Below are 22,489 nucleotides of genomic sequence, written 5' to 3' on the forward strand. Positions count from 1 at the left end.
GGGATGGCGGGACTGTCGTATGAGAAGAGATTGAGTAAACTAGGCCTGTATTCTCTTGAATTCAGAAGAATGAGAGGGGATCTCATTGAAGCATACAAAATTATTACAGGGCTTGATAGGGTGGATGCAGGGAGAATGTTTCCCTTGGCTGGGGAGTCTAGAACCAGGGGCCACAGCCTCAGGATAAAGGGTAGGACTGAGATGAGAAGAAATTTCTTCACACAGAGGGTGGTGAATCTTTGGAATTCTCTACCCCAGAGGGCTGTGGAGGCTCAGTCATTGGGTATATTCAAAACAGAAGTCGATAGATTTCTGACTAGTAAGGGCATCAAGGGATATGGCGATAGGGCCAGTGAATGGAGTTGAGGCAGAAGATCAGCCATGATCTCATTGAATGGCGGAGCAGGCTCGAAGGGCCGAATGGCTGACTCCTGCTCCTATTTCTTATGTGACTCCAGACCCACAGCAATGTAGTTGGCTCTTAACTGCCCCTCTGAAAATGGCCCAGTAAAGCCACTCAGTTTTGTATTCAAGGCGGCGGCTCACCATCACCTTCTCAAGGTCAATTAGGGATGGGCAATAAATGCCGGCCTCACCAGCGACGCCCACATCCCGTGAACGAATAAAAAAAAAGTTGTGGCTTAAGAATAATTAATTAGTGAAAAATCAAAACAGTAAGCTCATGGGGGGTATGGACGTATGTACCTTCAAGCAGATAGCAATGTACCGCAAGCCTACATTTCGTTGTACTGCACTTGTGCACTAACAATGACAATAAAAGTTGATTTGATTTGATTTGATAGGGGTGAGGAGAAAGGCAGTGAAGGAAATAAGAAGTGTAAGTGGAGGAGAATAAATTGGTCATGTCTGCAATATCTATACACACACGAACAAAGCATTAGACAAAGTCAGGGAACTGCATGCACTAATTAGAATGAAGGGACATGATGTTGAGCCAAGCAAAGTTTCAGCCACGATGAAATGTTCACAGCTTTTCAGGAGATAAAGAGAAAAAAGAGAGGAGTACCCTTATTAATTAAGGAAAGACGTACAATGAAAAGTTTTTTAATTGTAGTGCAGACATTAGCTAGGTTGAGTTTAGAAACATCAAGGGATCCGTCATCATATTGAAGAGTATAAAATAGACAACCAAATAGTGGAAATTGAGGAGTTTTGTACGCTTTTTAGAGAGGGTTAAAGCATTAACAGGTTGTAATAATGTGAAACTTTAAATATCTCATGGTGGACTGGGACAATACGAAAGTTTGTGGTCAAAATGGAAAGGGATTTCCAGAATGCATTTCAGGATGTTTTCTTAATCATTAATCAGACAGAGACTTGCATTTCTATAGCGCCTTTCGCGAGCACCGCACATCCCAAAGAGCTTTACAGCCAATGAAGTACTTTTTGAAGTGTATAGTCACTATATTGTAATATAGGAAACACAGCAGTCAATTTGCACACAGCAAACTCTCCCAAACAGCAATGTGATAATGACCAGATCATCTGTTTTAGTGATGTTGATTGAGGGATAAATATTGGCCGAGAACACCAGAGAGAACTCCGCTACTCTTCTTCGAAATAGTACCGTGATAACTTTTACGTCCACCTGAAAGGGCAGACGGGGCCTCGGTTTAATGTCTCATCCGAAAGACAGCACCTCCAATGGTGGAGCACTCCCTCAGTACTGCACACCCACCCCCACTCCCCGGACAGTGCAGCGCTCCCTCAGTACTGCCTCTCCGACAGTGCAGCACTCCCTCAGTACCGCCACTCCGACATGCGGCGTCCCCTCAGTACCGCCCCTCCGACAGTGCGGCGTTCCCTCAGTACTGCCCCTCCGACATTGCAGCGCTCCCTCAGTACTGCACTGGAAGTGTCGGCCTCGATTTTTCTGCTCCAGTCTCTCGAGTGGGACTTGAACCCACAACTTTCTGACTCAGGATAAGAGTGCGACCCACTGAGCCATGGTAACAAAGCAAGACCAGCAATGAACCAGGTGGTAGGAACACACATTAGGAAATAGGTTTTCAGAACCTCTGACCATAACCTAATTAGGTTTGCATGGAAAAGAAATTTAAAGATGTTGATTGGGAAATGACCTAAGTGGGATGAAAGGGGAGGCCGCACAAATTGGTTGGGAGAAATGGGAGATTAAACAGATCAGCAATGTAAGCAATGATCTCGTTAAGTTGCGTGGCCACGATCTGAAAAAACCACGCATGCACAGAAATTATAGTGGGCCGCGCACCAAAACAAAATTAGAGGAAACATTAAATGGGAACATAAGCAGGATAAAAGTACAGTTTAAATAAATTGCAACTATGAGTATAGGGGGTATATCAATGGCAAAGTTCCTTGGATAAGAGGTTACAGCAAAAGCAAAGGAGTGATGCTGAATTTGTACAAGACATCGATTAGGTCATAGGAAGGATACTAAAGCTATGGCAAGGGCACAGTGAAGATTCACTAACATGACATGGAATGAGAGGTCGTCTTTTGTATGGTAGTAGCAAAGCAAATCAGATGTCAATATCTAAGTCAGATATCCAGGCCAGAGCTTCCAGTGTAACAGCGTGGATATCCTGTAGGCTGCCTGCGAATTTCCTCTGAGGGCAGTGCTCAATGATGTGCTCCAAGGACCTGACCAAGAGCTCGACAGCTGCATGATGGGGACGCTTTAATCTTCCATCTATGGAGAAGGTGGCAGCATCGACCATGACCGGTTGATGGTTGTCCACTGTTTGTGAGGAAATGTTGATCCTTGAGGAATGAGAGGTTATAATAGCCATTGAGGCAGAGACTGTAATACTGTGGCAACAAGAGCAGGTCAGAGGCTGGGTATTCTGCAGCGAGTGTCTCACCTCCTGACTCCCCAAAGCCTTTCCACCATCTACAAGGCACAAGTAAGGAGTGTGATGGAATACTCTCCACTTGCCTGGATGAGTGCAGCTCCAACAACACTCAAGAAGCTTGACACCATCCAGGACAAAGCAGCCCGCTGGATTGGCACCCCATCCACCACCTTAAACATTCACTCCCTCCACCACCGGCGTACCGTGGCTGCAGTGTGTACCATCTACAAGATGCACTGCAGCAACTCGCCAAGGCTTCTTCGGCAGCACCTCTCAATCCCGCAACCTCTTCCACCTAGAAGGACAAGGGCCGCAGGCGCATGGGAACACCACCACCTCCAAGATCCCCTCCAAGTCACACACCATCCCGACTTAGAAATATATTGCCGACCCTTCATTGTCACTGGGTCAAAATCCTGGAACTCCCTCCCTAACAGCACTGTGGGAGCACCTTCACCACACGGACTGCAGCGGTTCAAGAAGGCGGTTCACCACCACCTTCTCAAGGGCAATTAGGGATGGGCAATAAATGCCGGCCTTGCCAGCAACGCCCAAATCCCATAAATGAATTTAAAAAATGTTTTAAATCATTCAAAAGGGAACTAAATAAGTATTTGGAAAGGAAGGGATATAAAAAGATACAAGGATTAAAGCAGACAGCTCCAATTGAAGAGCTAGCATTGGAACAGGCCTGATACAGCGCAGGCGGAGGCCATTTACTCAAACAACTATGTTTCTACTAATCTGAGGAGTTCAGATAATATATATTATATATTAAATATAGATAACAATGGATATCTAGTTCTAAGGTTACACGAATATGGGTTAACGTGTTTGTAAGGTATCCAGACCCCTTGGGTTATATTGCTGTCTGCTCCTAACATAGGAAACAGCACAAATCAGAACCAACATTTGCAAAGCCCTCAGGCGGAATACTTTTCTTTTAGATTTGCAGTAAGGCTAGCTGCTCTGCAGCTAATCTAACTGGATGCTTCATTTCAGTGCAAGTTGGTAGTGTATTTGCTAGCAATATAGTTCAGCGGCGGGATTGCAGCACTGTGCAGCTTATAGCAAGCCTCCTCTGGTGCAGTTTCACGTTCGCCTTGTTTCGTTTCATAATCATGTAGTTCCATCTAGTGGGCATAATAGAGTACTGACGGGCACCTGGTTCAGAATGTCTCATGGTCCCTTTAGAGTTAGCACAGCTAGTAAATCTATAATTTAGGGTCCTGAGTGGGTAGAAGCACTCCTCAGTATGGAGATGAGTCACAAGAGACCAAAAAATTCACAGATTTCATCCTCGATCAGTGCTAAATTAGCAAATCTCAGCAACAACAGCTTGTATTTATATAGCGCCTTTAACGTAATAAAAGGGCCCTAGGCACTTCACAATGGCCTTATCAAAAAAAATCTGGAAATTTGACACCGAGCCACATAACGAGAAATTAGGGCAGGTGACCAAAAGCTTGGTTGAAGAGGTAGGTTTTAAGAAGCGTCTTAAAAGGAGGAAGACGAGACATGGAGAGGTTTAGGGAGGGAATTCCAGAGCTTAGGGCCCAGGCAGCTGAAGGCACGGCCACCAATGGTGGAGAATTTTAAATCGGGGATGTTCAAAAGGCCAGAATAGGCGGAGCGCAGAGGTCTATAGGGATTATAGGGCTGGAGGAGATTACAGAGATAGGGAGGGGTGAGGGCCATGGAGGGATTTGAAAACAAGGATGAGAATTTTAAAATCAAGGCTTTGCTTAACCGGGAGCCAATGTAGGTCAGCGAACACAGGAGTGATGGGTGAATGGGACTTCGTGCGAGTTAGAATACAGGCAGCAGAGTTTTGGATGACCTCAAGTTTATGGAGGGTAAACATAGAAACATAGAAACTAGGAGCAGGAGTAGGCCAGTCGGCCCTTCTAGCCTGCTCCGCCATTCAACGAAATCATGACTGATCATCCAAACCCTAGCACCCGATCCCTACACCGACAGCCATCCCACCCAAGCCCTATCCCTGTAACCCCACGTATTTAATCCCCCCTAACACTAAGGGCCAATTTTTATCATGGCCAATCAACCTAACCCACACATCTTTGGACTGTGGGAGGAAACCGGAGCACCCGGAGGAAACCCACGCAAACACAGGGAGAATGTGCAAACTCCACACAGACAGTCACCCGAGGCCGGATTTGAACCCGGGTCCCTGGCGCTGTGAGGCAACAGTGCTAACCACTATGCCACCGTGCTGCACTGTGGGTAGAACGTTGGAGGCCAGCCAGGAGTGCATTGGAATAGTCACATCTAGAGGTGATAAATGCATGGATGAGGGTTTTGGCAGCAGATAAGTTGAGGTAAGGGCGGAGACGGGCAATATTATAAAAATCCGATTAGGCACTTTACAGCCTTCCGGACTCAATATCGAGTTCAACAATTTCAGATCATAACCTCGGCCCCTATTACATTTTTACTTATATTTTTTTATCCACACCTTTGTTTTGGTTTCCCTCCCCCCCCCCCCCCCATTCCTTTTTTTTTTCTCTCTCCCACATGGCAGCTGTCTCCCATTCTGCCAGCGCATTTCACACCTAATCTAGAGCCGTCTTTTGTCTCCACTAGTCCTATCACCATCTCGTCTCGTTTTGAATACCTCTTAATGTCTCTTCACTTCTTTTTTGTTCTCTCCCAGCCTGGCCTCAATCTATTTCATTCCCTGTGCCTCTTTAGTCTTGATAAAGGGTTTTGACCCGAAACGTTGAGTCTAATTTCTCTCCACGGATGTTGCCTGGCCTGCTGAGTTTTTCCAGCATTTTCTGTTGTTATTTCGGATTTCCAGCATCTGCAGTATTTTGCTATCGTTATAAAAGGTGGAAATGGCCAGTCTTGGTGATATAACAGATATGAGGTAGGAAACTCAATTAATGATCAAATATGACACCAAGGTTGTGAACAGCCAGAACAGCAAAGGGAAAGCCATAATTGACCCCAGCAGCTCTAAATGTGGGGAGTCCAGCCAGGTTCCTGCTCCAAATTTCTCTAGAATGGAGGGACAGTTGCAACCCATAGCCTGCAATTCCGGCACCACGTGGGAACTTCAAGATGCTTCGTGTGTGCTGGAAGGCCCATGTTTGTAGGAAGTGCCTCCAGTTGCTGGAACTCACGCGGAGGGTTTCTGAGTTTGAGGGGCCTACGGGTGGCTGAGTGTTTCCTGGATCGCAGATTTACACAGGATTACATACTACATTACCTATGATATACGGCACAGAAACAGGCCATTCGGCCCAACCAGTCCATGCCAGCGTCTATGCTCCACATGAGCCTCCTCCCATCTTTCCTCACCTAACTATCAGCATAACCCTCTATTCCTTTCTCCCTCAGATGCTTGTCCAGCCTCCCCTTAAATGCATCTATACTATTCGCCTCAACCACTCCCTGTGGTAGCGAGTTCCACATTCTCACCACTCTGGGTAAGGAAGTTTCTTCTGAATTCCCTATTGGATTTCACGGTGACTATCTTATATTGATGGCCCCTAGTTTTGTTCTTCCCCACAAGTGGAAACATTCTCTCTGTATCTACATTATCAAAATGTTTCATAATTTTAAAGACCTCTATTAGGTCACCCCTCAGCCTTCTCTTTTCAAGAGAAAAGAGACCCAGCCTGTTCACCCTTTCCTGATATGTATACCCTCGCATTTCTGGTATCATCCTTGTAAATCTTCTCTGCACCCTCTCCAGTGCCTCTATATCCTTTTTATAATATGGCGACCAGAACTGTATGCAGTGCTCTAAGTGTGGTCTAACCAAGGTTTGATACGGGTTTAGCATAACTTCCCTACTTTTCAATTCTATCCCTCTAGAAATAAACCCTAGTGCTTGGTTTGCTTTATTTATGGCCTTGCTAACCTGTGTTCCAACTTTTAGTGATTTGTGTATTTGTACTCCGAGATCCCTTCATTCATCTACCCCACCCAGACTCGCACCCTCCAAGTGATAAGTGACCTCCCTATTCTTCCTACCGAAATGTAATGCCTCACATTTATCAGTGTTGAACTTCATTTGCCAATTATATTCCCATTCTGCAAGTTTATTAATGTCATCCTGTAACTTGTTGCAGTCCTCCTCAGTATTGACTACCCCCACCCACCCAAATTTGGTGTCATCCGCAAATTTAGAAATTGTGTTTTTGATTCCAAAGTCTAAATCGTTAATGTAAATTGTGAACAGCAGTGGTCCCAGCACTGATCCTTGTGGAACACCACTACCCACCTTCTGCCACTGTGAATAGCTACCCTTTACTCCTACTTTCTGCTTTCTCTCCTGAAGCCAGCCAGCTATCCATTTTGCTACTTGTCCTGACTCCGCATTCCCTGACCTTGTTCATCAGTCTATTATGGGGTACCTTATCGAAGGTCTTTTGTAAATCTAGATAAATTACATCTACTGCATTACCATTGTCTACTCTCTCTGTTACCTCTTCAAAAAATTCAATGAGGTTGGTCAAGCAAGACTTTCCCTTTTGAAACAATAGCAAAATACGGCGGATGCTGGAAATCTGAAATAACAGAAAATGCTGGAAACACTCAGCAGGCCAGGCAGCATCCGTGGAGAGAGAAACAGAGTTAACGTTTCAGGTCTGGGACCCTTCATCAGAACTGGAAAAAGCTGGAGATTTTAAGCAGGTGAAGAGGCAGGGAGAGGGGAGGAAGGAACTGAAGGAATATTCTGTGCTAAGGTAGGAGGCTGGAGAGATAAAATGTTGCAAATGGGGATGGCAAAATCCTACAGCCTGAAGAATGGGGGCAGGAGTTATAGCCTGAAATTGTTGAACTCAATGTTGAGTCCAGAAAGCTGTAAAGTACCTCATCGAAAGATGAGCTGCTGTTCCTCGAGCTTACGTTGAGCTTCATTGGGACAATGCAAGAGGCCGAGGACGGAGAGGTCAGGGTGGGAGTGAAGCGGAGAATTAAAGTGACAGGCGACCGGAAGCTCAGGGTCACCCTTGCGGACTTTTGAAATCCATGCTGACTATTCATCATTATATTTTTGGTTTCTAGATGTTCCAGAGTTAACACCTTAAAGGAAAATTGAGGGGAAAAGCCATTTAACAAAACTGAAAGATTCTTCACACTGGTTCCAGGAAGAGGTCACCCTACAGCCAGATGGCATTCAGAATAGCAAGTGGGTGGCCACCCAGAAGGGTAGGAAGAGGTAGGCAGTGCAGGAGTCTTCCAGAGTTTGGCACTCGCAAACCGATATTTAGCATTTAATACCGGTGAGGTTGAGGACACCGCGAAGGACTGCAGTCCCGAACCTGACACGTGAGGTAAAGGACTGAATGGGGTTGGGTTGGGGGGGGGGGGGGGAGGCAGGGGGGCGGGTACAGGAAAGGGTGCAGTAGTAATTGGGGATTCAATAGTCAGGGGGACAGACGGGCAGTTCTGCTACTGTTGACATGAGACCCGTATGGTATGTTGCCTCCCTGGTGCTAGGGTAAGGGACATCACGGAGAGGGTGCAGAACTTTCTGTGGGGGAAGAGGAAGAGACAAGTCATGGTACATGCCGGAGGGAAGAAAAGGGTTGAGGTCCTCCAGTCACTGTTTAAGGAGTTAAAGAGGAAGTTAAAAAGCAGGACCTCAAAAGGTAGCTTCCAGTGCCACGCGCTAGCGAGAGTAGAAATAGGAAGATATGACAGGTTAATGCGTGGCTAGAGACATGGTGCAGGAGGGAGGGCTTCAGATTCCTAGGACATTGTTCTGTGGCAGGAGGGACCCGACAAGATGGATGGACTGCACCTGAACAGAGCTAGGACCAATATCCTTGCGGGCATGTTAACTGGTGCTGTGGGGGAGGGTTTAAACTAATTCGGCAGGGGGTTGGGCACCAAGATGTAGTATGCAAAAGTAGAAGAGGACTGGGAAAGAAATAATACAGAATTAGTTGGGATCATAGAAAATACAAGGAGTTAGGTTTGGAGTGCATGTGTCGGTGAATAAGGTTGGTGAGCTGCAGGAGCAAATGGGAATATGATGTAGTGGCGATAACGGAAACCTGGCTCAAGAAAAGGGAGGATTGGATGCTGAATATTCCTGGGTACAAGGTATTCAGGAAAGATGGGGAAGAAAAAAGGAGGTGTAGCAGTTTTGATTAAGGAAAATATGTCCGTGCTAGAAAGAGAGAATGTCCTTGAGAGGGCAAAGACAGAATCTATTTGGTTGAAGTAAAGAAACAATAAAGGAGCTATTACACTACTTGGTGTATTTTATAGGTCACCGTATAGTGGGAAGGAGCTAGAGGAGCAGATTTGCAAAGAAATGACTGAGAGGTGCAAGAACCATAGAGTAGTGACAATGAGAGACTTTAACTACCCCAATATTGAATGGGGCAGTGATTGTGTTAAGGGCAGAGAAGGGGAGGCATTTCTGAAGTGTGTGCAGGAGAATTTTCTTGATCAGTGTTTCCTGCCCAACGAGGGAGGAGGCATTGCTGGATCTAGTCCTGGGGAATGAAGTGGGTCAAGTGGAAAAAATCACAGTTGGGGAGCATCTTGGGAATAGTGATCATAGTATCGTAAAGTTTAGATTGGTTATGGAGAAGGACAAGGGGCAATCTAGAATAAAAATACTTAACTGTAGGAGGGCTAATTTCAACTAATTGAGGAGGGATTTGGCCCAGATAAATTGGAGGCAAGGACTGGCAGGCAGAAATGTAATGGAGCAATGGGCAACCTTTAAAGAGGAGATGGTTCGGGTACAGTCGAGGTACATTCCTATAAGGGGGAAAGGGAGGGCAACCAAAGCCAGAGCTCCTTGGATGACAAAGGAGTTAGAGAGTAGGATGAAGCAGAAAAAGGGGGCTTATGACAGATGTCAGCTTGAGAATACAAGGGAGAATCAGGCCGAATATAAAAAGTACAGAGGAGAATTGAGAAAGAAAATAAGAGGGGCAAAGATTCAGTACGAGAATAGATTAATGGCTCACATAAAAGGGAACCAGAAGGTCTTCTACAGTAAAAGAGCAGCAGTAGGGCCGATTAGGGACCAAAATGGAGATTTATTGGTGGAGGCAGAAGGCATGGCTGAGGTACTAAATGAGTATTTTGCATCAGTGTTTACCAAGGAAGAGGACTTTGCCAAAGCTACCGTAAAGGAGGAGGTTGCCGGGATACTGGATGAGATAATAATAGATAAAGAGGGAGGTACTAGAAAGGCTGGCAGTACTTAAAGTGGATAAGTCGCCTGGTCCGCGTACCACACCATGGAATGACAAATTCTTCTGTTCTTTGTGTGTAGAGAAATCATAAATGCATTTATGAACAGAATTATGATTTTGCTACATAATGCACAGACCCCTCCCCACCCATGAAACATTTTTATCCTCCGAGAAGTTACACACGAGAATTTTTTTTTAATTTTTTTAAAAGAGACAGAATTTATTATTTTTCCCAATTTATTAATCTTCATTTTTTTTCAGCCCCCCCCCCCCCCTGGTATCTTCCAACTACAAAGGCAGGTGCAGCATTGCCAACACACCAAAGTGAATCACGATGTCACTCTGGATTGTTTGTCCTTCCATTTGCTTTAGATTTTTTTGACATATGATTCACACAGAATGTTGAAACAAGGCTTTCTATGTGTTTGAAGTTCTGTTGAATCACGAGCATTGAAAAAAAACTCCCACAAGTAGCTGGATGCACAAGTGAATCAGGAGAGTTGGCTATGCTGTTTGTGCTGGACCTTTGTCTAAGCCTCTAATGAAAGGTGGTGAGGAAGGAAGGATGTACACAAGAGCAGCACAGATCTAACCTGCCTCTTGAACTTGGACCTTCCCGATACTGTAAACTTGTAGACTACATTAGTCTTACCACCTGTGACAGAGCAAGTTGGCAACCAATGCACAATGCATCTCAAGATACTTTTACTATGATGGAATGCCACCAATGGCAAACCCACAGTTCTCCTGCCATTGATAATGTTCCCAAATATAAAATGACCCAATCGCTGGAGAACAAATGGCATCTTTTTGGTGGATCTTGCGGTCTGTCAGATTTGCCACCTTCTCTTCTGGACTGTTAAATATGCCGGGACGATTCCCTGCGCCTGCGTGTTTCTGTCATGTCGCTGTGATCCCAGCCCCATCTCTGCCCTGAACACGACTTGGGTCATCACGTGGGGTCATTACGATGCACTACACATGTGCTGAACAGGTCTGTTTTTCAAATTATTTTGCAATAGGCATAAAAAGAAAAAAAGACTTTCATTTCTACAGCACCTTTCACGACCACTGGACATCCCAAAGCACTTTACAGACAATGAGATACTTTTTGAAGTGTAGTCACTGTTGTAATGTAGGAAATGCGGCAGCCAATTTGCGCACTGCAAACTCCCACAAATAGCAATGTGATAATGACCAGATAATCTGTTTTTGTTATGTTGATTGAGAGCTAAATATTGGCCAGGACACCGGGGAGAATGAACCTGCTCTTCTTTGAAATAGTGCCATGGGATCTTTTAAATCCACCTGAAAGGGCAGACGACGCCTCGGTTTAACGTCTCAACTGAAAAACAGCCCCTCCGACAGTGCGGCGCTCCCTCAGTACTGCCCCTCCGACAGTGCGGTGCTCCCTCAGTACTGCCCCTCCGACAGTGCAGCACTCCCTCAGTACTGCCCCTCCGACAGTGCGGCGCTCCCTCAGTACTGCCCCTCCGACAGTGCGGCGCTCCCTCAGTACTGCCCCTCCGACAGTGCGGCGCTCCCTCAGTACTGCCCCTCCGACAGTGCGGCGCTCCCTCAGTACTGCCCCTCCGACAGTGCGGCGCTCCCTCAGTACTGCCCCTCCGACAGTGCGGCACTCCCTCAGTACTGCGCTCCCTCAGTGCTGCCCCTCTGACAGTGCGGCGCTCCCTCAGTACTGCCCCTCCGATAGTGCAGCGCTCCCTCAGTACTGCCCCTCCGACAGTGCGGCGCTCCCTCAGTACTGCCCCTCCAGCAGTGCAGCGCTCCCTCAGTACTGCCCCTCCGACAGTGCAGCGCTCCCTCAGTACTGCCCCTCTGACAGTGCGGCGCTCCCTCAGTACTGCCCCTCCGACAGTGCGGCGCTCCCTCAGTACTGCCCCTCCGACAGTGCGGCGCTCCCTCAGTACTGCCCCTCCGACAGTGCGGCGCTTCCTCAGTACTGCGCTCCCTCAGTCCTGCCCCTCCGACAGTGCAGCACTCCCTCAGTACTGCCCCTCCGACAGTGCGGCGCTCCCTCAGTACTGCCCCTCCGACAGTGCGGCGCTCCCTCAGTACTGCCCCTCCGACAGTGCGGCGCTCCCTCAGTACTGCGCTCCCTCAGTACTGCCCCTCTGACAGTGCGGCGCTCCCTCAGTACTGCCCCTCCGACAGTGCGGCGCTCCCTCAGTACTGCGCTCCCTCAGTCCTGCCCCTCCGACAGTGCAGCGCTCCCTCAGTACTGCCCCTCCGACAGTGCAGCGCTCCCTCAGTACTGCCCCTCCAACAGTGCAGTGCTCCCTCAGTACTGCGCTCCCTCAGTACTGCCCCTCTGACAGTGCAGCACTCCCTCAGTACTGCACTGGGAGTGTCAGCCTAGATTTTTGTTTTCAAGTCTCGAGTGGGGACTTGAACCCACAACCTCCTGAATCAAGCAAGGGTGCTACCCACTGAGCCATGGCTGACACTACAGGGAGAGTGGGACCGGACGCCATTATAAATCAGATACAACAGGACACTCTTGGAAACAAATTAATGAGGTCGAAGGACCTTTATACATCGTCATAACCTCAGTGTTACAGTGCCATCAATAATCACAGAAATCACAGAAACCCCACAATGCAGATAGAGGCCATTTCGGCCCATCGAGCCTGCACCGACACATAACCCAGCCGATCCCCGTAACCCCACGTATTTAATCCCCCTAACACTAAGGGTCAATTTATCATAGCCAATCATCCTAACCCGCACATCTTTGGACTGTGGGAGGAAACCGGAGCACCCGGAGGAAACCCACGCAAACACGGGGAGATCTTGGATCTAGTTGCAGAGAAGACAATCTTTCCCCACCCTTGCCTTCCAGGGACGTGACTTTAACATAAAAATATATCACTGCTAAGTAATTTACTCAGTTACAGTGAATAATACTGCCTGCTGGAGTACTTACTCACAGGAATCAGCAATTAAAGTAAATTATTAAATGAACAGCCAACAACAGTCTCAGTTTAAATCAAGAATCAATTTAAAAGGCTGTGTACAAGTCCCCCGATGGCTCAGCTGGCAAAGGTTCACCCAGTGTGCTACTGAGCAACAAGGACCCAGGCGGTTTTGGGTTCCATTGTGTCTGGATTGCGTTAGTTAAGCTCTATGGGTATGAGCAGGGGAAGATAAATGTCACTACAGTGGGCTATAGTGCCCTGGGATGGGTGATCAGCCAGGATTCCTGCTCCTGGCCGCTAGCTCGCAATCCATGCTGGAAACGGTGTTTGTGCGAGGACAGGATCAGATTCAGCTGGGATGCCTTCCAACAACAACTTGCATTTATACAGCGCCTTTAACGTAGTAAAACGTCCCAAGGCGCTTCACAGGAGCGTAATCAAAGAAAATTTGACACCGAGCCACATAAGAAGATAATAGCACAAAGAGGTCTGTATTAAGGAATGTTTTAAAAGGAGGAGATAGAAAGGTGGAGCGGTTTAGGGAGGGAATTCCAGAGCTTAGGGCCCAGGCAGCTGAAGGCACGGCCGCCAATGGTGGAGCGAAGGAAATCGGGTATGCTCAAGAGGCCAGAATTGGAGGAGTGCAGAGATCTCGGAGGGTTGTAGGGCTGGAGGAGGTTACTGAGATAGGATGGGTGCGAGGCCATGGAGGAATTTGAAAACAAGGATGAGAATTTTTAAATCGAGGCATTGCCAGACCGGGAACCAATGTAGGTCACCGAGCACAGAGGTGATGGGTGAACGGAACTTGGTGCGAGTTAGGATATGGGCAGCTGAATTTTGCCGAGTTCAAGTTTACGGAGAGAGGAAGATGGGAGGCCATCCAGGAGAGGGTTAGAATAGTCAAGTGTAGAGGCAGCAAAGGCATGGATGAGGGTTTCAGCAGCAGAGGGTTTCCACAGCCAAATAGCTTGCTGACACTCATTGCCTATGCACGCAGATGAGTAATAGCTACTTGAGTGAAGTGCCATAGCTTCACTGATGCCCTTACAGTATTCCAGTAAAACTGCCATTGGGAGAAAAGGGGGGAAATTTGAACGAGGCTATAGAGAGGTTTCAAAGAGTCTTCATTTCACAGAATATGGAATAGCATTTTTTTTAAAACTTCGATTAGAAGCGAATCTCTACAAAATAAATACAGAAGAGGAAGGCCATTCAGCCCATATTAGCTCATCTTTCCATAACAATCTATAATCCCCACCACAGCATCCAACTTACCTTACATGATTCCAGTATTCTACCCAGGATTAGATTCCATGTGTTAAGCGCTCTGTATGTAGAAGAAATTCCGGACACCAGTAGTAAATGTGCGTTCACCAGTTTGAACCTGCATCCCCTCCTCCTACCATCAAATTTTAGTTTGAAAGAGTGTTTAGATTTACCTTTTTCCAGACTACATTTCTTGTATATTTTTCATAAAGGTCCCCCCTCCCCCCATTCATTCACTTGCTTTATTGACTGAAGAGCCCAAGTTTCTAGTCTTTCATCATTATTTAAGCCACTGCATGAGGGATGAGCTTCATGGCTCTTCTCTGCACCTCCTCGAGAGCTTGAATGTCTTCCTTGTATCTCAGCGACCACAACTGTATGCCATACTCAAGGTGCCTTCAGGTTTTTACATTACAACAGTGACAGACACCCCGTCCACTAGCTTAAACATTCACTCCCTCCACCACCGGCGTACCGTGGCTGCAGTGTTTACCATCTACAAGATGCACTGCAGCAACTCGCCAAGGCTTCTTTGGCAGCACCTCCCAAACCCGTGACCTCTTCCACCTAGAAGGACAAGGGCAGCAGGTGCATGGGAACACCACCACCTCCAACTTCCCCTCCAAGTCACACACCATCCCGACTTAGAAATATATTGGCCATTTCTTCATGGTCGCTGGGCCAAAATCCTGGAACTCACGCCCTAACAGCACTGCAGGAGCACCTTCACCACACGGACTGCAGCGGTTCAAGAAGGCGGCTCACCACCACCTTCTCAAGGGCAAGTAGGGATGGGCAATAAATGCTGGCCTTGCCAGCGACACCCACATCCCAGGAACGAATAGGAAAAAAACTACTTCATTGGCTGGGAAGTGCTTTGGGACATCCGGAGATCAAGAAAGGTGGAAGTCTTTCTTTTCACCATCCAACTGGAACAGTAGTTTCAGCAGGACATTCTTCCACTTCTGTTCTACCAGGAACATAGGAGCAGGAGGAGGCCATTCAGCCCCTCGAGCCTGCTCCGCCATTCAATGAGATCATGGCTGATCTGCAATCTAACTCCATCTACCCACCTTTGCCCCGTACCCCTGAATACCTTTGGTTAACAAAAAATCAATCTCAGATTTAAGATTAACAATTGATCTAGTATCAGTTGCTGTTTGCGGAAGAGAGTTCCAAACTTCTACCACCCTTTGTGTAGAAAGGTTTCCTAATTTCACTCCTGAAAGGCCTGGCTCTAATTTTTAGACTCTGCCCCCTAGTCCTAGAATCCCCAACCAGCGGAAATAGTTTCTCTCTCTCTACCCTATCTGTTCCCCTTAATTAATATCTTGAAAACTTCGATCAGATCACCCCTTAACTTTCTAAATTCCAGGGAATACAACCCTAGTTTGTGTAATCTCTCCTCGTAATTTAACCCTTGGAGTCCGGGTATCATTCTGGTAAACCTACGCTGCACTCCCTCCAAGGCCAGTATATCCTTCCGAAGGTGTGGGGCCCAGAACTGCTCACAGTGCTCCAGGTGTGGTCTGACCAGGGCTTTGTACAGCTGCAGCATAACTTCTACCCCCTTGTATGCTAGTCCTCTAGATTTAGCAATATAATGCAGCATTTTAGTTGCTGTGTTAATTGCTGCTCCAAGTGACTGGACAGATTAAGCACCAACAATAACACCCCAAGGACTCTTTCAATCTCATCCTCACGGAGCTCAATGCAATCCTGGAGCACGTATAAACCCTCCATTTAGCTGCACTGAAGCCACAGTTCAGGCTGTCTGCACAGCGCAGTAATTTGCACCGAGTTTGCCAGTGTTCTCAATGTGGTCACGCCGCAGCCTGTCTCACAGTGTGGTCAAATCAATTAAAAAAAAACCTCTTAAAGCGACATTAGCTGCAAAAACAATGGCGTCAGGTGCAAAATAAAAAAATCAACGTGAATCCACATCCGCGCCATATTCTTCTGATGTAAATATTATAAACTAAGGCATCCCTCCCTAACTTTGATCGTTGTTTACAAGAGAGAGAACCATTACACATAGCTGGCTAACTCAACAATTCACCAAGTGTTCAAGTCTCACGTCAGTCCACAGCTTGAAGCCAAACATGAAAATAAAGCCAGATATCTGCTGATTGAGTTTTCTAATCTTGGTAACCTGGCCTCCACCCCTCTCCACTCTCCTCTCTCCAAAACTGGGGATTTACCAGCATCTGCCAATCCACAGCACCTTCCCTGAGCAATCAGCCTAGACGCACCTCTTCAAACCACTTACCTCCAGAAAAGTCCCTTACCCTTAAATGAACATGCCAGGTTAGACAGCTACCTCAGCCTTGCTCCACACCCCACAACCTGAACTGTGGCATCAGTGCAGCTAAATGGTATATCAGCTCATTATCTTTTTTTTTAAAAAGCACCAATAAAGTCTGCTATTTAATCACTGGAAATCTAAAGGCAGATACTGAAAGCACTCCAGGGCTTTAACTGCTTCACAGACAGAAGCTGGCTGGTGGTAGATGTGTGTGTAATCGGCAGCACGCCAGGCTAAAAGTTCCCCAAAATAAATCCGAGTCAAAACCCCTGTGCCGCAGCCTGATCAGAGTGAAATTACCACAAATTGTAGAATAAATGCCTCAGGACTCCGCATCTCTCTCCCTGAAGCAGTTGCTGAATTTCCAAAGCTAACTGGCTCGCTCCTGCTACGAGTTCTGAATCTAAAATGATTCTGCGAAGCGTACTTTAAAAATCAGTTACATTCAGAAGGATTTAAAGTTAAAAACTCCAGGGGCTTTTAAATAATTGCATTCATTCAAAAATATGATTTTTTTTTTAAATAGCGAACGTGTTAAAAATGCACTCACCTGGAATCCATGCAATCCTGTAGGAGCGGATAGGGAGAGACAGAATCAACGTTCTGTGCAATTGGTGCAAAATCAACATTAAAAAGGGTTAAAGACTTCGGCTTGCAACCTCAGCGGAGCCCGGCTTAGCCACCGCCACCCGCCGGGTCTCCCCGGTCCAGAGCCATCCTCAGAGGGGATCAGGCAGCCTCACACCCACCCCGCGCTCCTCCATCTCCAGAATCATCAGTCACCACGCTACCGTGCCTCACAGCCAGATGACTTCGAAATGGACAGATCCCAACGCACACCCAGGCATCTCAAACGATGTGAGTGAGGGCTGGCTGCATCTCCACTCCAAGCCGAGACTATCAGACCGACTGCAGAACTGCCTGGTAATGTCAATTTTAAAAAAAAATCGCGTGTTTGTTCTCAAATTTATAATATATAAATCATTTTTCTTGTAACTAAAGGACATGAAAACCCCCCTTGACGTTTCTGTGCAGTTTAAAGAGGTGATTGTTAAGCCGAATTGGGTAATATTGCAGTATAAAAGGACATGGTCAAATTGTGATATCCTGGAGGGCATTGTGTATGTGTTTAACTTAATAAAGTGGGCTATATGCGACCAATTGTTTTAAGTGGTCCCCACAGGCACAACGTTTATATTTTAAAATAAAACAGCATTGTTTATATTTTTACCTCAATTTCTGTTTTTCATCTGCACATCTCCTCAAACCTCTCCAGGTAGTTAAATATGTTCTCTAACTGAACGATTTTTTTCCAGTCTGGGTCAGAAGGTTGTGGGTTCAAACCCACTTTGGGATTTGTTCATAGAATCTTACAGCACAGAAGGAGGCCATTCGACCCATCGTGCCTGTGCCGGCTCTTTGAAGGAGCTCGCCAATTAGTCCCACTCCCCCTGCTCTTTCCCCACAGCCCTGCAAACTGCTAATGTAACACCCTTATTTAAAAAGGGCAGTAGACAGAAGGCTGGAAACTATAGACCGGTTAGCCTAACATCTGTGGTAGGTAAAATTTTGGAGTCCATTATTAAGGAGACAGTAACAGGACATTTGGATAATCATAATTTAATAGGACAAAGCCAGCATGGTTTTATGAAGGGGAAGTCATGTTTGACAAATTTGCTGGAGTTCTTTGAGGAAGTAACATATAAGGTGGATAAAGGGGAACCAGTGGATGTAGTGTATTTAGACTTCCAAAAGGCATTTGACAAGGTGCCACACAAAAGATTATTGCTTAAGATAAAAAATTACGGGATTGGGGGTAATATTCTGGCATGGATAGAGAATTGGCTATCTAACAGAAGGCAGAGAGTTGGGATAAATGGTTCATTCTCAGACTGGCAATCAGTAACTAGTGGTGTTCCGCAGGGGTCAGTGCTGGGTCCCCAACTCTTTACAATCTATATTAATGATTTGGAGGAGGGGACCGAGTGTAACATATCAAAGTTTGCAGATGATACTAAGATGGGAGGGAAAGTAGTGAGTGAGGAGGACATAAAAAACCTGCAAGGGGACATAGACAGGCTAAGTAAGTGGGCAGAGATTTGGCAGATGGAATACAATACTGGAAAGTGTGAGGTTATGCACTTTGGCAGGAAAAATCATAGAGCAAGTTATTATCTTAATGGCAAGAAACTGGAAAGTACTGAAATACAAAGGGATCTGGGGGTCCTGGTGCACGAAACTCAAAAGGTTAGTATGCAGGTGCAGCAAGTGATTAAGAAGGCCAATGGAATGTTGGCTTTCATTGCTAGGGGGATAGAATATAAAAATAGGGAGGTATTGCTTCAGTTGTACAAGGTATTGGTGAGACCGCACCTGGAATACTGCGTACAGTTTTGGTGTCCACACTTAAGAAAGGACATACTTGCTCTCGAGTCAGTACAAAGAAGGTTCACTCGGTTAATCCCGGGGATGAGGGGATGGACATATGAGGAGAGGTTGAGTAGGTTGGGACTCTACTCATTGGAGTTCAGAAGAATGAGAGGCGATCTTATTGAAACATATAAGATTGCGAAGGGGTTGGATCGGGTGGATGCGGGGAGGATGTTCCCGATGATGGGTGAAACTAGAACTAGGTGGCATAGTCTTAGAATAAGGGGCTGCTCTTTCAAAACTGAGATGAGGAGGAACTACTTCACTCAGAGGGTGGTAGGTCCATGGAATATGCTGCCCCAAAAAGCTGTAGAAGCTACATTACATAAATTTAAAACAGAAATAGACAGTTTCCTAGAAGTAAAGGGAATTAAGGGTTACGGGGAGCGGGCAGGAATTTGGACATGAGTCTAGGTTTGGATCGGACATGGCCCTGTGGGTAGTGGAGCGGGCCCAGGGGCCGTGTAGCCTGATCCTGCTCCTATTTCGTGTGTCTAATTCTGTTAGATTCAGGAGATGGTTCTGTGATAGTAGATTGGCGGTTAGGATCAGACCAGCCATGATCTTATTGAATGGCGGAGCAGGCTCGAGGGGCCGATTGGCCTACTCCTGCTCCTATTTCTTATGTTCTTATGTTCTCAAGTATTTATCCAATTTCCTTTCGAAAGTTATTATTGAATCTGTTTCCACCGCCCTTTCAGGCAGGGCATTCCAGATCACAACTCGCTGCATAAAAAAAGTTTCTCCTTATCTCACCGCTGGTTCTTTTGCCAATTATCTTAAATCTGTGTCCTCTGGTTACCGACCCTCCTGCCACTGGATCAGTTTCTCCTTATTCACTCTATCAAAACTCCTTCATAATTTTGGACCCCTCTATTACATCTCTCCTTAACCTTCTCTGCTCTAAGGAGAACAACCCCAGTTTCTCTCATGTCTCCACGTAACTGAAGTCCCTCATCCCTGGTACCATTCTAGTAAATCTCCTCTGCACCCTCTCCAAGGGTTTGGCATCCTTCCTAAAGTTTGGTACCCAGAATTGAACACAATGGGGGGAATTTTTAACCCCAAAAACCGGGTGAATTGGGGTCAGGTAGGACTGAATCCCGACCCCAACCCGCACACTTCAGGTCGGGATTCGGGGACGGGACGGGGGCGGGCAGCCAACCCGCTCCCAGGAGGTGGGTCGTCCGTTTAAATATGAGGCTGGCGTGCTGCGGGGACTCCGCCAGCTAAAGGAAGGCAAGGACTGCTGGATACAGGAGCTAAGTATCTTTCCACTTACCTCCTGGATCCAACGTCACTGCCTCACCCACCCCCACCACGATCGGACACCCTTCCAAGGCCTCCGATCTCCCCTCGCAAGGCCTCCAATATCCCCACGACCTCCCGCCACCCCACAAAGCCTTCAATTTCCCCCCAATCCCCCGATCTCCTCCCCCCCCCCCCCTCCCGAGGCCTCCGGTCACCTTACTGGCCTCCACCCCGCCCCACTCCCCCGCCAGCCCCGATGCTCCTCCAGCTCCCGACCACCCCCCAATCATCCTCCGGCCCCGATTCACCCCGCCTGATTCACCCCCCAATCATCCTCCGGCCCCGATTCACCCCGCCTGATTCACCCCCCAATCATCCTCCGGCCCCGATTCACCCCATGATCCTCCCCCAGCCCCGATCACACCCCCACCCGATCCCTCCCTCCCTCCACTCTGTGGCCTGGTGCCGCAGACCTACCTGCCCGCAGCCAGCCATCCTCTCCATCTGGCTGCGGGCGGGAAACAGAGCTTAGAAATGTTAATCAGGTCTTGCCGTTAAATTCGGCAGGACCTGCGGGAAATCTGTTCTCCCGGGTTTCCCGACTGCTTTCTAGCCCTCCACCCCCAGCTCCTGACCCGCCTCCAGATTAAAGTTACAGCCAGTATTCCAGCTAGGCCTAACCAGTGATTTATAAAGATTTAGCGTAACTTCCTAGCTTTTGTACTCTATGCCTGTATTTATAAAGCCAAGGATCCAGTATGCTTTTTTTAACAGCTTTATCAACTTGTCCTGCCACCTTCAGAGACTTGTGTATGTGTACCCCCGGGTCTCTGTTCCTGCACCCCCTTTAAAATTAGTTTATATTGCCTCTCCTTATTCTTCCTTCCAAAATGTATCACTTCACACTTCTCTGCATTAAATTTCATCTGCCATATGTCTGCCCATTTCACCAGTCTCTCTATAACCTCCAGAAGTTTGTAACTATTCTCATTGTTTAATACATTTCCAAGTTTCATGTCATCTGCAGACTTTAAAATGATGCCCTGTACACCCAAGTCCAGGTCATTAATATATATCAAAAAGAGCAGAGATCCTAATACCGACCCCTGGGACACCACTGTACACTTCCCTCCAGTCTAAAAGCAACTGTTCACCACTACTCTGCTTTCTGTTCCGTAGCCAATTTCATATCCATGCAGCCACTGCCCTTTAATCCCATAGGCTTCAATTTTGCTAACATATAATCTATACTGACATTCTAGTGCAGTAATGAGAGAATACTGCCTTGTTAAAGGTGCCAGTTGTGATTTTTGGGCTCCACCGGATATTTCTCATATTTAGTGTCATGTATCAGTCCCAAATGCAATTCCTCACTACCACGAACTGGAGTGTGGGCCTACATGTACAATATCTAGTAATGCAGTGTTGCCGAGGGTCAAACAGTTAACAGTACACTTGTTAATATAATTTTATCATTGCAAATGACACAAGCCCGCTCATGTACTCCTAGTCTTCAGATAATGGAGGAATAATCACTCTGTCAGACTGTGTGGCTTAGGCTATGATGTACAAATCAAGTCTGTTAAAAAGTAGAGATTACACAATGGCGCAAAATCAGCAGCAGCAGCAGATTTAATTAGATTACAGAATCATTGATTCACTGAATCTGTTACAAAACAAATACATCCGTGATGTAATGTCTCTACATGAACTGGGACACTCCTGGAGTTCCTCCACCTGCTCCAGCTCATTGAGCTAACTGTTGAGCAGAGAGCCACTGAAGAGCTTAGACGCAGCTCATGGGTTATACCCACTGAAGTGGCTGGGTGCAGGGCAGATAGTTATACCCACTGAAGTGGCTAGATATAAAGAAAAGAAAGACTTGCTTTTCTATCTTCTCCTTCTTCTTAGGCAGTCCCTCGGAACTGAGGATGACTTGCTTCCACATTAAAAATGAGTTCGCAGGTGACTGATGAGTCCAATGCGGGACCTACAGTCTCTGTCACAGGTGGGGCAGACAGTGGTTGAAGGGGCGGGTGGGTAGAGTGCTTGGGTTGACATGCGCTCCTTGCGCTGCCTGTGCTTGGCTTCCGCTTGCTCCTGGCGAAGAGACTCAAGGTGTTCGGCGCCTTCCCGGATGCTTCTCCTCCACTTTGTGCTGTCTTGGGCCAGGGATTCCCAGGTGTCGATGGGGATGTTACACTTTTTCAAGGAGGCTTCGAGGGTGCCCTTGAAGTGTTTCCT

The 22,489-nt window shown here is 46.9% G+C and overlaps 2 protein-coding genes across 2 annotated transcripts in view; one reads left to right on the top strand and one right to left on the bottom strand.

Annotated features, from left to right (window-relative positions):
- LOC147097756 (voltage-dependent P/Q-type calcium channel subunit alpha-1A-like) overlaps positions 1–17,314 on the bottom strand; it is a 728,667-nt gene extending 711,353 nt beyond the window's left edge. Inside the window, exon 1 of the mRNA XM_085971842.1 lies at positions 17,115–17,314. Coding sequence (XP_085827968.1) covers positions 17,115–17,125 — 11 coding nt within the window. The 5' untranslated portion in view covers positions 17,126–17,314. The remainder of the gene's footprint in view (positions 1–17,114) is intronic.
- Positions 17,299–22,489, top strand: part of LOC147097757 (surfeit locus protein 4-like) — a 181,359-nt gene continuing 176,168 nt past the window's right edge. Inside the window, exon 1 of the mRNA XM_085971841.1 lies at positions 17,299–17,488. Within this exon, the coding sequence (XP_085827967.1) occupies positions 17,372–17,488 (117 nt within the window). The 5' untranslated portion in view covers positions 17,299–17,371. The remainder of the gene's footprint in view (positions 17,489–22,489) is intronic.

Source organism: Somniosus microcephalus, chromosome 31 (genome assembly GCF_052327205.1).
Source record: "Somniosus microcephalus isolate GS21.2 chromosome 31, FLI_Smic_1.0, whole genome shotgun sequence".
In the NCBI taxonomy this organism is placed as follows: domain Eukaryota; kingdom Metazoa; phylum Chordata; class Chondrichthyes; order Squaliformes; family Somniosidae; genus Somniosus; species Somniosus microcephalus.